At 42.7% G+C, this 15,652-nt stretch overlaps 1 protein-coding gene across 1 annotated transcript in view; it reads left to right on the top strand.

The window, feature by feature from the left end:
• LOC311268457 (E3 ubiquitin-protein ligase SMURF2-like) overlaps nt 1-15,652 on the top strand; it is a 53,600-nt gene that overhangs the window by 21,129 nt on the left and 16,819 nt on the right. The window contains 8 exon segments of the mRNA XM_084372132.1: nt 754-792; nt 2,514-2,622; nt 8,253-8,386; nt 10,839-10,904; nt 11,888-11,972; nt 12,200-12,283; nt 13,042-13,100; nt 13,103-13,255. Coding sequence (XP_084228258.1) covers nt 754-792; nt 2,514-2,622; nt 8,253-8,386; nt 10,839-10,904; nt 11,888-11,972; nt 12,200-12,283; nt 13,042-13,100; nt 13,103-13,255 — 729 coding nt within the window.

The following is a 15,652-nucleotide window of genomic DNA, read 5'->3' as shown; positions in this document are numbered from 1 at the left end:
ATGCAAATATTGCTCATGTCAGCAGTTAAAGTCAGACACAAGATGAAGAAATTAAGGGAAGCACAGAGAAACTTTCCCCCTTCAAAACAGCCTTATATAAAGTCTAAAGCTATCTTATAAATGATCAGAAACAGAACCTTTTTTAAATATAAAACTATGCTTCAACTATAAAGTCATATTCAATTATATTCTCATCTCTGTTCAAACCACTGAATCAGCCACATCCAGTGTGAATCAGTGCGTTTCCTCAGAAAACCTTTATCACAGAAATAAGCCAAACCAAAAACTGTATTTCCATGCGCCTGACTCACAGGCTGAAACTGTAACTCCAGACGCCCAGGTGGTGACTGAGCTTTCTCATCCATCCGGCTAGACCTCATCACCTTAGCAACCGTCTCCGTGGCTCTAAGAGTAAATCAGCAGGAACAACCTCTCTGCTGGCTTGGGACAAAACATCCCTTCATGTAGCTTAGGGGCTGAAGTTTGTAATGAAGTATACAGAGACTCATTTTATATTCAAGCTTTTTTGTTCTAATGATACAAGAACTATTAATTGTTGTAACTTAAATCTGGCTCCTCTGCTGGTGTTGATGGGGTGTCTTAATGAACACCTTAGGCTTGTGTGCTATTAAAAATGCCTAATCGTAGTTAAGAGATGGTTTGTGTAATCTGTTCAACTCATGGCTATAACTCTAGTTACTGTTTATGTTGAATTAATGCTTTACTCTTCTTGTCTTTTTTTTTTTTTTTCAGTCCTCTGTGCCAAAAACCTGGTGAAGAAAGACTTCTTCCGTAAGTATCTGCCAATCGCAGCTGTTCACAATAAACCTATATTTGTTTTTCACACCCTGTTTGGTTTCAGTTTTGGTTTTGTGGGTACATGATGCATGCACTGTAAAATGTCGGACACTTTGGGACAGTGCCAGCATTAGCAACTAGGATATATTTATTCAGCTGTTCCAACAGATGTGAATGGTTTTCTACATGTGTCCTTGGAAGTATTGAGTGTTGTCTACATAGTGCTCCATCACTTTAAGCATAAAAACACAGACTAACACTCAGGTGTAATTCCTGACGTACTGGATCTATGATCCTTGTAGAGTGTCACTGAAATACAGTCAATCTGTTTCCATTTCGGGCAACTTATCCACAACCACTTTGAATTAGATACCCAGCTCATCTCCTCCACTGAAGACTCACGTGTAGGTGTGTTTGGTGTTTCGAGTGTTTGGGTGTGTTTGGGTCAGGCTGTCATGGTGAGTGAGCATGTTAAAGGTCTTCTGCTCACTCAGGTGGTTTCTGTGGTGTCCATTCCTGCCATTCCAACGCCCAGTAGCTGAGCAAACATTCAGCTGGGGAGTCGGTGGAGAGCAGCACTGAAACTATAGATAAAAATGACCGCGCACACGTGTGTGAAAGGGGGGGGGGGGGGTTCGGTATACTGCATCCGTAATGTGCTTGTCAATGTGCATTTGTCTCAATTATTGTGTTTGCTTCAACCACATCTACATGATTTTAATGAGGAAAATGTCCCACACAGGTCCCACCTATGAGTCATAAACCTGCCACAGATAAAATTTGAATTATAAATTAATCAATTAATAAGTGTGAAATATAAAGATTCTTCGTATGATGACATAAAACAGAAAAAAGTAAAGACTTAACAGTACTGCAGCCAACTGATTTCATATTATGTATGTTTTCTTGATGAATGCTTTAAATCTCTCACCGAAGTTAAAACTGATTTTGTGACTATTGTAGGGTGCTTTTTTTGCCAGTCTTAAAATGTTAAAAAACATTTTTTTAAGTATTAGGCCTTAAAATTATTAGGTAGTCTCAAATTTAAAATAGTTGGCCCTTGTCAGCGTCTTATCTCCGTATTATCATAACAGTTTGTGTATCCACTGTCCCGAGTCCTCTGGTCTTCCTTCTTGAATGACGAATGCAGACTTCTGCTACCTTGTAATACGGCGAGTCAGTTCCTCTCACGCAAACGCAGAATTTACAAGCCAGTTGGCTATAATCTTTGCAGTGTGTTTGTGTGTTCAAGTGCAGCTTTTTGTCCGAGACGCAGGTGAAATGAGTTGACGCATCAGTTGGCCTTCATCGTTGCTAATTCTTCGATGACAGTTGTTGTGTCTGTGCCTGAAAAAACTTAGTCTAAGTGTCTGATACCTTTTAGACAACCTCTAATCTAATCATTTTTGTTTATTGTCACACAAGACAAGCTTAATATATTGAGAGCCACAAATTCATCTTAATCTATTAGTTATCCAGAACTGTACTTTAGTGGCCAACAGACATCATTTTAGAATGACTGGTCAACACTGGGAAGGGAACACTGGTAAAGACACCACAGCATCTGTCAGTTGTATTTATCACAATCTGCCATGTAGCAAGCTAACACCTCTTTGTAATGTTGTCAGTTGTGTCATCTTACATTGTTTATCTGTCACATATTCTTGGTGAATGTGGCTGAGTGTAGTGTCTCAGTGTTTTTTCTTCTCTTGCAGGCCTCCCTGATCCCTTTGCCAAGGTTGTCGTGGACGGTTCAGGGCAATGCCACTCGACAGACACTGTGAGGAACACACTTGACCCCAAGTGGAATCAACACTATGACCTGTGAGTCTCAGACAGTTTTACACTTCTCACACAGCCCTCTCTGACATCTGTTCTCTAAGAAAAAAACAATCTGATTCCTCCTTTGTTTATTTGAATACCTCCAACCTTCCTTAATACTTAAGGATTACAATCAGCAGTTTGAGGCCCTGCTCGGGCTGTTGTCTTTCTTTATTTAACCTCAATAAGTGAGCACACTGGTGCTGTCGGGCTGTGCCATTAACAAGACCTAAACAGTAACAGATGTAAACAGCTCCTGCATCTGCTCTCTCACTTATCCAGACGCTCCGTAATGACATAACTCTGAGTTTAAAAATGTCCCTCGGAGCAATATCTAAAGAAAAAGAAAAAGAGGGGTGTCTACAATAGTATTTTCTTCCATTGACTCAAACACGTGCATGTCCTGTTGTACCCTGATTGCTTTTCCCAAAGATGGTTTGTTCCGTGAAAGCAACCTGGAAAAAAACGGAGACTGAGCGCGTGAGTGAAAATGTGAGAGTGAAAGTTTCCAGTATTGGCCGCTGTGTTTATCCAACCGTCATGCGTAGCCAACAGCGAGAGGAAGCACATGTCTCCGTTTGTTTGGTTGCTGGGGATACAGGACCCGTCTTTCTACATGGCTGTTAAATTTGCTGCTCGTTTCACATTTGACAAGCGGGGGAAAAAGTCACACGTTCACCTTTTTTAGAAGATGGATCGATTGAGGAGCTTCTCTCTGCTAATTTGTCTCAAGAGCCTGCAGATGTAGCTGTCTGGAGTTTATGTGAAAATTGCGTTAAGTTCAACATCAGTGTGTCCCCTTCACTGTCTGTCAGTGTTTCTCCTCATGGCCAGCAGGAGACTGACAGACTCTCAGGTGGTGTGTTGGAAGAGAGCACTTTTAATTGACTGAGAGCAGCCTAGAAAGCCGTCTGGCTGGCTCACACTTATTAAAATAGGGCCTGAAAAACACCTGGTGTTCAGAATACAGCTGAGTGCATTAAAGCTGTTGGCAGTGACTCTTTTTTTCCATTTGTTGTATGTGCTCATGTGAGGGTGTAGAAATCTTGTGCGAGTGTGTGTGTGTGTGTGTCTCCAGGGCCTTGGTTTCATTGGTCAGCCACAGCCAGCAAAACTGGCCCGTGAACTATGACCCCCTCAGCATTGTTGCAGGATGTGGCCGGCATGCCAAGGATAGCAGACAGTCTATCTGGCTGCCTGCCGCTCACACCAACTCTGCCTGCACCACGTTTGTTAAACAGACATTCATTAAAAACTACAGGACGTAGTTGAAATGAAGAAAGCATTAGTATAACAGCCTCTCCTCAGGTCCTTAGAGGACCTTCATGTTCACAGTGTGAGTGTCGTGAAGTATTTTCAAGCATTTTTGAGAGTCTCCCTCCAGTGTGCACTCAGTCACATTTGGTTAATTAGGAGTTCTTCAAATATGGCATCATTAAATAATACATCTGCAATGTTAAGTGCCCAGTCTAGACTCAAATTATCTACACCCACTCATCCATCCATTTTTTTTTTTATTCCCACCACCCAGGATAAATATCTGTGGAAGCACCCAGTTAAACAGCACCACCATTAATGACTTTATTAGATCGTTAGTGTTACTGTGCAGTTTAAATGGGGCTGAAAAAATAGGTGCCACAATGCAGAAGAAGAATACAAGTTTTTCCTGATATATGTTTACCTGGGAAATCGTATATTGAAGTTTGTATTGTGATGACTGTGCATCAACATAGGAAATGTGGGACTGTCGTGCACAAGCATTATCAATGTCATGTTAGCTAGCTAGCTAGTAAGATACCGAGACATCAGCAAACTAGTAGCGGTTGTTGTGGTTGCTGTTCTCTTGTTATAGAGAAAAGGACCATAATACACTGAAATGACAGAGTTCTCATAATCCTCAGTTTGAAGTGTGCCCATGAAAATCATCAGTTTGTAGGGCCATGTAGCCCTAACACTTAACCCTACGGCTCTATCCCAACAAGAATCAGGACACCCTACACTAGGCCTGAAGGCACAAAATGGAGGGGACGAGCTAAGTGGCAGGGGCAAGGGGTGTTTTGGGATTGGGCTTTACTTTTAGCTAACTGTTTATAGTGTAGATATGTAGTCTTGACCAAAGTATATGTGGTATTTTCTTTTTAAATCAATAGTTTTAGCTGCTCCACAATCTTTTATTGTACCTGCCAGCTAAGTACTTCCTGGGGTATAAGTACCCCTAGTTATGAAACAGTGTACTACAGTGTTAAGATTGACCAGCATCAAAGAACAGGTTCAGCTGTTCATTAGTGAAAGTTCACATATTAAGGGATCTGTTTGTGAAGTTTGAGAGCATCAGCAGGATCCAGTCCCAAGTTGTGAGTCTTAGCATACTGAAACTTCCCCTTTTGTTTTCTGTTTGTATCTCAGATTGTGGCTTTCGTATTGCTGTTTCATTCCTGTTGACCATATGTTCTTGGCAGTAACTTACATGAAAAAGCGAAAAACAATGCCAAAGATGCCTCCTGTTCAAATATAGTCAGCCAAATAAAAGCATGTATTTAGAAAGCACATCTGACTCTTTAAATCCTTTTATTGCAAGTTTCCCCATTGTCTTGTGTGTGTGTTATTGCCTATGACTGGTATTAAAAATCGTAGCCAGACTAATGAATTTTATTACATGGAGGGTGATCCAGATGACTGGGGTTTGGTTGTAATACTTCCCTCCCGTCACGTCTGTCTGACATAGCAGCTCTCTCACATCGCACCCCAGACAGGCATTTGGCATTGACTCAAAATGTCCAGACGTCTTACTCACAGCCCCATTGTTTCATATCCCTTTTGGTAAGCAGCATGATAATTACAGTGGGATGCAGTTCTGCGAATCGTACAGATGATTAGTTTTAGACTGAAGGAGGGAGCCCACCCGAGCAGATGTGCCACAACAGGTTCACATGGTTAGATTGTATCACACCCCCTCAGCCTGTTCTGAGGAACAAGGGGAGGGAGAGAAGAGAGCTACACAAACGCACTGGAGGAGATGGATAAAGGCAGTCAGGAGATAATCCGTCGGTTTCATCTATCTACACATCTTTGGCTGTTTGTACATAACATAATTACCTGACCACGTTCTTCACTTGTGAAGCATGCAAACAATTTTTCCTTTAAGGTTTTTTTTTCTTTTTCAAGGGATGGCAGTGTTTGTCTTTGGTTCAGACTGAAATATCTCAACAACTCATACAGACATTTATAGTCCCCAGAGGATGAATCCTTGTAACTTGGGTGATGCCTGACTTTTCCACTGATGACACCATGAGGTTTACATTTGTGGTTTTGAGTGAATGGTCCCAAAAACTACTGGATTGCTTGTAATTTAATTTGGCACACATATTCATATTCCAATTTTTCATCTAGCACCACCTTCGGGCCAAAATTTCAAATGTCCATTACTTTGATTTATGACCTCATTCCTGCAAAACTAATGACATTCCCATGCTAATATAATATTCATAGTTATGTTTTCATTAGTGTCTTTGTGTTTCGGTCCTCTTCCACGGAGTCCACCATGTTGCATCACCATGTTTCTACAGTAGCCCAGAATGGACAAACAAACACTAGAGACAATAGAGAGGGCCTTTCGTTTTTTGCGGCCACCGTAGAGGAGGGTGTGCCGCTAAATCTTGAACACTGGACCTTTTAACATCTGCATCTTAGCAGTGTAATTTTGAGCATGTTAGCATGCCTTGGCCTTACCTAGCTGCTAGCATGGTTGCAGACTCTGTCTTTTTTGTTTTTTTATTTTCTCCACATTACTGCAATCATATCATTCTCCCACTCCATACAACTTCCTCACACCCTTTTCAGTTATGAAAAGGGGCTCATTTCGTTTTATAGCAGAGAAGAGACACAATAGCCCCATTCACACTGCCCTTTCAATGCTGGAATCATGCGCCGATACCCCGCCTCGCTGTCTGTGTGAAAGTTACAGATGTGGAGTGGGTGGACAGTTTCGCTGCGGCTCTGATCCGCCTCCGGAGGTAGTATCAGAGCCGCAGCAGAGGCGAGCCGGCGTCTGTGTGAATGGACAAGCCGGCGGCACGGATCAGGGGTGTGTCGGTCTGATGGTGTTCACAGACTGACAACTAAACAGATCCTTCACTCATCAAATAAAAGAGAAATTTCCCACACTTGAACCCACAAAGCAACATTACCGGACCAAACAACAGTAATGTGGTAACTGGTAGTGTCTTTGGCAGCTTATATGAGTAAAAAAATACTGCATCCATACATGGAAAATCCTGTCATCCTGTCTGTCCTATGATTCTTCATCACATTTCTTTCCCAAAAACTTTAACTCATCATGTCTTTGTTGCCTTCCACTATTGTGTTGTTGTAGTTACTGTCTCTCGCAACTTGTATTGGAAAAAAATCACTGGGACGGTCAGCCCTCCCGACCGAGACTTCAGTGAACTTTCCCCCAGGAAATAGCATCTCTCCCTGCGAGTGAGAAGATCCACTGTTTACTGATGGAGATTTTGTAATTTAGATTAAAAATGTTAAAAGTTAAAAACTTAACTTTGTAATTTTCCAGGATGTATGGTGGGTCCAGACCTCAATCACAACACATTATAACTGCATCCAAATGTATAAAACAGTCAGCTGATACATGTTTAGATTAACAGGTGGAAACCGGGGGAAACACATTATATAAAATACCACAGATCTCAACCACATGATGTGTACTGTCTCGCCTCTTTTGGTTCCGCAGTTCCGCTGCTTGGTTCAGTGTGAACAAACAAAGGCAGCGTAAAGGCGAGCCTTCGTTGCGGCGATAATGCAGAGTCTCTGTGTGAAAAGGGCTAATGTCTCAAATGTTTACAGTACAGTTTATGAGCTTCTCCTGAAAACTGCTTCAAAGTACTGTAATTGCAGGCAAACATAACTAATATCACAACCCACAACATTTGACAGCATGACTGATGACTGTTTCAACCCAGTTACATTTTTAATCAAGCAGGTAATTTAGATTTTTTATATATATAAACCAAAAGGGACTATAAAGCTGAAAGCTTGACGACGGCCTCATTTAAAAAGCCATTTAATAGAAAAAACAATTTTTTCCCCCATGTTATGCCAGAATCTCAAACATTTTCAGCGCGTCATCTCTCTATTGTATCTCTCCTCCCACAGTCGTCTGTCTCACCCATCCACCCCTGATATGTGGTGATGTACCGCTGTGAACATTATAAATGATTCACACAGTCGCCGTCTGTTTTTGGTGCTCCACCTAATGCTCAGACACTCAGGGTCAGATTCACACATCCACATACACAGACTGGAAAATCCCTCTCAGCCACCCCACCTTCCTCTTCCTCTTCCTCTTCCCTTTTCCGTGTCCCGACTATGTCTTGTAATGTGTCCTTGATGGGGAGACTTTGCAATAGCCTCTGTGGTGGATGTGTGTCTCCTATGCATTGCTGGGGATGACCTGAGTGAGACTCTTGTCAACACATTAGCTGTTACATGTTAACATTACAGTACTTCTCCTATGAGGTCTAAAAAACAGCAGTCACACAGAGATTCTCATGGCATCTCTGAGCGAGTCTATCAGTACTGAATATTAATGGCGTCTCCTCCTTCTCTCTCTCTCCCCTCAGATACATCGGGAAGTCAGATTCTATCACCATCAGCGTGTGGAATCACAAGAAGATTCACAAGAAGCAAGGGGCTGGGTTCCTGGGCTGTGTCCGCCTTCTGTCCAACGCTATCAATCGCCTTAAAGACACAGGCTGTAAGTGTCAGTATTACTCCAATATACTACCTGTTAATGTCATATCTTATGAATTGAAATCTGCAACCTGTGTGGGACTGTGTGGCTTGGTCTGGTCATAAGTGGAGAGGGGGTATCGATACACATTTGTTAATTTTAAACAATTAATAATGATATTGTTAAGCTAAAGAATCCAGCAAGCGGTTATCATTTCACTGCTTCCTGATTGGCCAGCAGCTGAAAATATGATGGATAATAAACATCTGGAGGGACATTTGGTCATATTTTTCAAAGTAAAACAACATATTTGATAACGCTATAGCTGACGTTGGTATTGAGAGAGGATGAGCGGAAAGAGATGGAAGCAGAACCAAGCCTGTGATTTCAAAATGAAATGTCAAAATAAAGATCTCTGGAAGACTCTTAACATGAAAAAGGCAAATAAAATAAAATATTTTTTTGTCTTTCGCAGGCCACTTCCCAAAGGTAATAGTAGGTGAAACGATGAAAAGTGTTTACAAGCGGGTCCCTGATTTGTTTGTATGGTCTCGGTCCTGCAGCCAGTTTGGTGTTGTTCTGCTGATCAGCCATTGCTGGTGGTAACAGTTTACTCAGTTCCTTCCTCTCTCCTGTGTTGGAGAAAAACTTTTAAATTATTAATTGAAGTTACTTATGAGACGTCAGACATCTGATTGGTAAAATGAGGCCCTGCGCATTGAGCCAGTCTTGTTCCAAAGAAGAAAGTGATAAGAAGCAGGAGAAGTTAATCACACTACACTGCTGTCAGGGCTAAGTGACAGGACATAGAGTTGCTCCTGTTAGTGTCCTGTCTCCCTCACTAGGTCTGACAGAGGCCAGACCTGTGTGTGAGAGGGGTCAGCACTCTGCCCCCCTGCCAGAACAGGAAGAGCCAATCAACATCACCCTGCAATTACTGTAAAAAAAACAGCGTCTCATGTCAGACACTAACTGGATAAATGAGATGGAGGCTTTAGTAAGTGGCTCCTAGTAAAAGCCGTGCCAGACAGTTGTAGCACCAACGAAGCAGTCTGGATGTGATTTCATTTTTTCCTCTCTGCGTGGTGAGCTGGTACCTGCTCACTGGGCCTGCAGCCTCGCAGGCAGAAGCGGGAAAGAATCCCACCGCTTTTCCTAGAAGCCCCTGACACTGTTGTTTTCCTGGAGCGACACAGGAAACCTGAGCCTTGTGCCACAGCTGTGAGTGGTTTGCCTCTGCATTTCCTTTCTCTCCTGGCCTCCTCCTCACCCCTTAGTCTCCCCTCCAGTCTCCTCCTTAGACTTGCAGCATGTCCACACACCCACACACACACACAAACACACACACAAAATGCCATTGTGACTAACCTCCCTCAATCTCCGTCTGCCGATCTAGACAACCGGTCATTTCACGCAGACATGCATAATTGTACTGCTATTTAAGTGTAAGCGTAGATTTGTTGTGTTCTCTCTGTTGTGGTCTCTCTCCCCCTGCGAGTATTTGTCATTCTTTGTTTTTTTGTGAGGAATTTACCAGCAGTTGCAGTTTTGTCCCCTCAGCAGGCCTTGCAGAGGGCATTGGGTTGACTAAAATATTTGTGTATAATTGCGGAGTGTTTTTGGTCGACTGTCACATTTATGTATAATTGCAGAGTGTCTGTTTCTTGTCTTTGTGTACATGACTGCATACGCATTTAAATGTATGTCCTTGTGAGTGCACTCCTCAGCATACATTTTACTGTCTGTTTGTGTGTTCTCTGTTTTCTCTGTGGCTGCTGACCTCCGGCCAGCCTTGTAACGGTTTGACCATTGCCTGTTTTGGTCCCTGTTTAGTCTAGACAGACATCCTGAGCTGATCTGCATGACACCCAGACAACAGAGAGCAGATAGTGGCATTTCTCATGTCTGCAGGCAACTTGGACATTTTTTTTTCTTTCCGCCTGATCTCCCTCTTTCTCCCTTGCTCTCAAATTCCGCAGACTTTAAGAAGTTCAGACAAAGAGTTTCCAGACTTTGGCAGAAGTTCATGTCCATGCTAAGACTGAGTGGAATAGTGCAGGCTTTGTACTGAAATTTGTCAAATGTTTGACCTCTGCATTTGAACTGAAGCCTGCTCTGTACCGATGCTCAGTGAGATTTTTACAGCCCGTGGCTGTTCCACAGACCAGACCATCTGTTCCAGGGCACAGCCAAGCTGTGGTCTACAGACACAAGAATGAGAGACGGATAATGAGGGAGAGAGGATTCGACTCTGAGTGATGTAAATGATACAGAGCAAAGGGACCTGAAAGGGAAAAAAACGCATCCAGACACATGCTAGTTTACATGCATCTGTCTGACACTGATGAATCCTCTGCGCCTTCTTTCATCTTTCTTCTCATTTCCTGTTCGTCTCATGATGTTCCTTCTCTCTTTCTCTCTCTCCCTCCCTTTACATCTTCACTCGCTCCACTTCTTCTTTCTGTCCTCTCTACAGACCAGAGACTAGACCTGAACAAGCTGAGTCCCAATGACAGTGACACAGTCAGAGGCCAGATAGTGGGTGAGTACAGATTGGCACACAGGCAAGAATCCATTTGGTAGTAGACCTGCAATGATTAGTCGATTAATAGATAATCAAATCAATAGTCAATCAAAACAAAATTAATGGCCAACTATTTCTACTAATCAATTAATTGTTTCAGCCATTTTTCAAGCAAAATGTCAAGCATTTGCTGGTTCCAGCTTCTTATTTGTAAGAATTTGCCTTCTTGGTGTGTCATTATGATAGTAAATGAAGACTTTTTGGGTTTTGGACTGTTTGTTGCATGAAAGAAGCAATTTGAAGACGTCACTTTGGGCTTTGGAAAATGTCAATGAGCATTTTTCACCAATTTTTCGTTCCAACAGTCCAAAGGATGCGATTTCACACACATTATCCAGTGCCCCACACAGAAGTTCCACAGAGACCCTTTAATTACTAAGATATGCATCAGATTAATCAATAATGAAAATAATTGTTTGTTGCAGCCTTATTTGGTAGCCTAAGAAGATTTGGTAAACTGGTCACTTTAATTAGAAAGTAAATTAAAGTTCTCGTCAATTGATTAATTGCTGAGTTGCTACAGTTCTAGTAGTAATCCTGGAGCTTGTAATGACCCTGGATGTTCTGTTTTGTTCTGGATGTATAGTGTATGCAGGTCCAAAACACTCCTGAGGATATTCTTTAATGCCATGTTAAAAGTATATAAATGTATATATGCTTAGCTCTAGTCGGCCAAGTATTGCCCATTGCTGTAACATATATCACAGCCCTCATGTAAAATGTAGGATTAGGTTTCATAAAACCAAACTCTCCCTGCAGAATGAAAAAATAAACTGCCTTTACCAGACCCTTCAGGATACCACTGATAAAACTGAACCCTATCCCTGTTACTCATAAAGATATATAGCTCCATTTTGTGCTCCGATAAAATATCTGCCTGCACTGTAATCTGCTGTCTAGTAATCCTAGCGTTTGCATCTGTGTGCCATGTGTTGCTGCAGTGAGCCTGCAGTCGAGGGACCGGATAGGCACAGGAGGCCCTGTGGTGGACTGCAGTCGGCTGTTTGACAATGATCTTCCAGATGGGTGAGTGAGTTTGGGGAAATCTCTTATCATCTCAGAGGGAGATTTTTGAGAGGTTGTCGCAAATCCAAAACAATAAATGCTGCCTTCAAGTGCGGGGGTAAAGATATGTGGAATATGATATTTGCATGCGGTGAGACAGGGCAGCGAGACAGAACACTACTCGCTGGTTCTGCGGCTGCTTAACCATGTCCGCTCACTGCTGTGTGTGTGTATGTTTGTATTGCCAGCTGGGAGGAGAGGAGGACAGCGTCTGGACGGATCCAGTACTTGAACCACATCACACGCACCACACAGTGGGAGAGGCCTACCAGGTGAGTACACTCTGCAGCCCACAGAACTCAGACCCTCTTAAATCAAACAGCAGCAGGCCGATGGAAGACCTCATCGCTGACCTCAGTGCTCCCAAACGAGGGGAGTCTGTCCAAAACTGGAGTGGGGTCCAAAAAAGGTGTCAGACAGATTGCTCCAGACAGTGTGTTTAATGATGTGGAAGTGAGTCATAGAGCTGACAGCGTTTGTTCAGCATTTTAAAAGTAATATTCAAGCACTTTTCATGCACTCCCCAACCAAAACAGGTAGATCTCCTTTCTGCAGGATGTGCAGGTCGCCTTCCTTTCTGTGGCTTCTCTCTGCAGCCATTATTTACTTTGAATTCAGTATGTTCTTAACCCCAAGAACAAAACAGTTGAAGCTGAGCAATGTCCATGACTCTGTACGAGCCCTGGGATAGTGAGGCATCTCTTCCCCGCCCCGTCTCCAATCTGTTGTACCCTCTTTTTTTGTCTTTATCGTTCAGTTCTTACTAAGCTTGACCTCAGGCAGTCTCTGTGCTTCTGTGTTTGATGGTCTGTGTGTGAGTTGCCTTGTATAGATTTCCTACTTAGCACCTGAGGACTTCCTAAATGCTGCCTATTGATTTGCTGCTGTTTGTGTTTGTAGAGATGACTTCCTCTTCTTCCATCCTCTTATACTTTCTTGTACTCTCTCTCTCTTTCTGCCACCTGTTCTTCTTGGTCTTCTCCTGTTGTTTGCATATCTCATCACCCTCCTTCCCTACCGTCCGTCTCAGGCCTGCATCAGAGTACTCCAGCCCCGGCCGGCCTCTCAGCTGCATTGTGGATGAAAACACGCTATCAGCACGAATGGGGCCACGCCCACCACAGCATTGCCGACGAGTGGTGGTGACCAACGGGCCCAGGAGAGACGGGTCCGCTCCCAGAGGCACCGCAACTACATGAGCAGAACCCACCTGCACACACCACCGGACCTCCCTGAGGGATATGGTTAGTTGGAGGCCAGCACCACAGAGTAGACTTTATATAGTATTATATACTGTATAAATGAATGAACATTTATCATCTCATCTTTGTGCTCAAAAAATATAACCGAACAGAGATCATCTCCAGTACCCCACATTCACCGAAAATACACTGAGAGAAAACTATACCAGTGATTCCCAAACAGCGCTACTTATGCAATCACCAGGGAGTGTGTATAAAAGTTGTGGATTAGCTCAAAGGAGAAATTATTATTTCTTTAAAACTAAAATGATAATGTGTACCTACACATTTATACATCAGAAACACCACGAGTTGCAACTGAGAGCGCATGAAAAGTAGTTAGCAAGTGAACAGAGAAGTCTGTCAAGAACAGTTAGTTAAAAGTAATGGATGCACAGTACAGATTTTATTTGGCTAATGTTATTTTAGTTCTACTTGGTGGATATTTGAAATACTTTGAAAGATGCATAAAGATCTGCTGTACATAATTCATAATATATAATATTGTGGATGTCACGGTGCCCAGCGATGATGGTGCTGTTCTTGGTGAATGACTGCTGATGACGAAGGGGGTACTTGAGTTCATCTGATAGGACTGTGGAGGTACATTAAAAAAAAGGGTTGGAAACTAAACTACACTACACTATCAATACTGTATGTGCAGCTTTCCTATCTTGAGACAGATAAATATTTTATATCCTGATTATACTGGAGTATGCTGGGTTTCTTTATCCTCTCTGAAAGCCATCTCTACTTCCACTATGAATCGTGTCATGATTGTAATGCTGTCTTGTTAATTGCTTCGCCCCTGCCCTCCTCTCTGCTCAACACTGGGCTCAGTAACCCGGCTAATCTGTAGCCTCATTCAGTCCAGCGCCGCTGTGATGACGCTGCAGCTCCACCGCACAAGGAGCCTGAAATACTGGCTCCATTTTAGACAATCTAATTGAATTGATCTAGCTGTTAAAGGCTGGCGGCAGCCGTTCACTCCCTCCTCTGTTCTCCTTTCTGCACACAATCAGACGCATTCATGTAAAAGCAAACACACACACACACACACACACACACACACACACACACACACAAGCTGCGATCCCACACACAGCCCAAGAGAGTTTTGTTTATCATCACACTGAAATCTTCTGTAGGATTTGGAGCTAGAGCTGCAGAGGCATATCACAACTCTGCTCTCTGTCCTTTAGATTAGAAGGCTCCTCACCCCACTATGCCTGTCTCTTTATCTCTGTCTTTACTTTCCTCATTCTTAGGCTTTTCCCTGTTGTGATGTAGTGGCTCTTGCCTTGCTCCCTTCCTTTCTAAGGAGCTAATAATCCCTGATATTATTCCTCTTCCCTTCCCAACGTGTCAGTAGCGCGACCAAATGTGCACACGTGGTAGTTTTAGTTTCATTCACACAAATGTTATATTGGCCTAGCATTTGTTGAAGTGCATTGCTTATTTCCCCAGCCTTTTTCCAACAATGGATTTGGTCAGCAAAACATGGGCATAACATTTTCTTCTAATTTTTTTTTCTTTTTCTGCATGCTTTTATGATCACATGAACTGCTTATTTTACTGTTCGTTTCTTTTTTATAATATTAATTTTTACTGCAAATAACTTGTTTTTGGTCCAAGAAAAATATTTATAACATAAAACACAGCACAAAAAACATAAACCATGTTTAAAGATATGCTTAGGTTTAAGAAGCTATAAAGGCTTTAATATGACAATACGGAGCCCCTAAAGGGACATGGGGGGGGGGGGGGGGGAGAGACGTAAACGTTTCTCGTGAGCACGAGATACTTTCTCGTGAGCAGTAGTTACGGTGAACTTGGCCTGCATCATGATCAGGACTCACAATGAGGATGTGGAGTGTAACGATTCTGTGAGAGCTGTCACTGACTTTATTTACAGGCTTTCATAAATCATACAATCCATAGTCGCAGGTGGTGAGGATGATCTAGATGAGCTGACTGGAGAAGGCAGAGTGTGCGGCGGAGACTGCGCTGTCCCCAGTGCGCTCTGCGCGCTGTCTCCAGTGCTCGGTGTGTGCCTGACAGCACAGTGTGTCCACTGCAGCGATTTCACACAAACTACATGAAAACTAAAATCGTATTTGGTGAAACATGAACAGTAGGCTATTCATTCTTTAATGCTTTTTGATTAGAAACTTTCTCGTGCTCACGAGAAAGTATCTCGTGCCCACGAGAAACGTTTTAAGTTTTTTTTTTTTTCCCCACGTCCCTTTAGGCACTCCGTACAACAAAGTGTTAACTGTAGTTTATTGTATTTTCATGTAAGTAGTAAGCCTAGCGAGAGGGATCACCGGTTTAATAGGGAACACCTTGACCCTGGTAGAGTCTGTCCTGGTTTGGTTACAGAGAAGATACCATCTGTTT

Source organism: Pagrus pagrus (assembly GCF_965226575.1).
Source record: "Pagrus pagrus genome assembly, chromosome: 13".
In the NCBI taxonomy this organism is placed as follows: domain Eukaryota; kingdom Metazoa; phylum Chordata; class Actinopteri; order Spariformes; family Sparidae; genus Pagrus; species Pagrus pagrus.
This window is presented reverse-complemented; position numbering and strand designations above follow the sequence as displayed.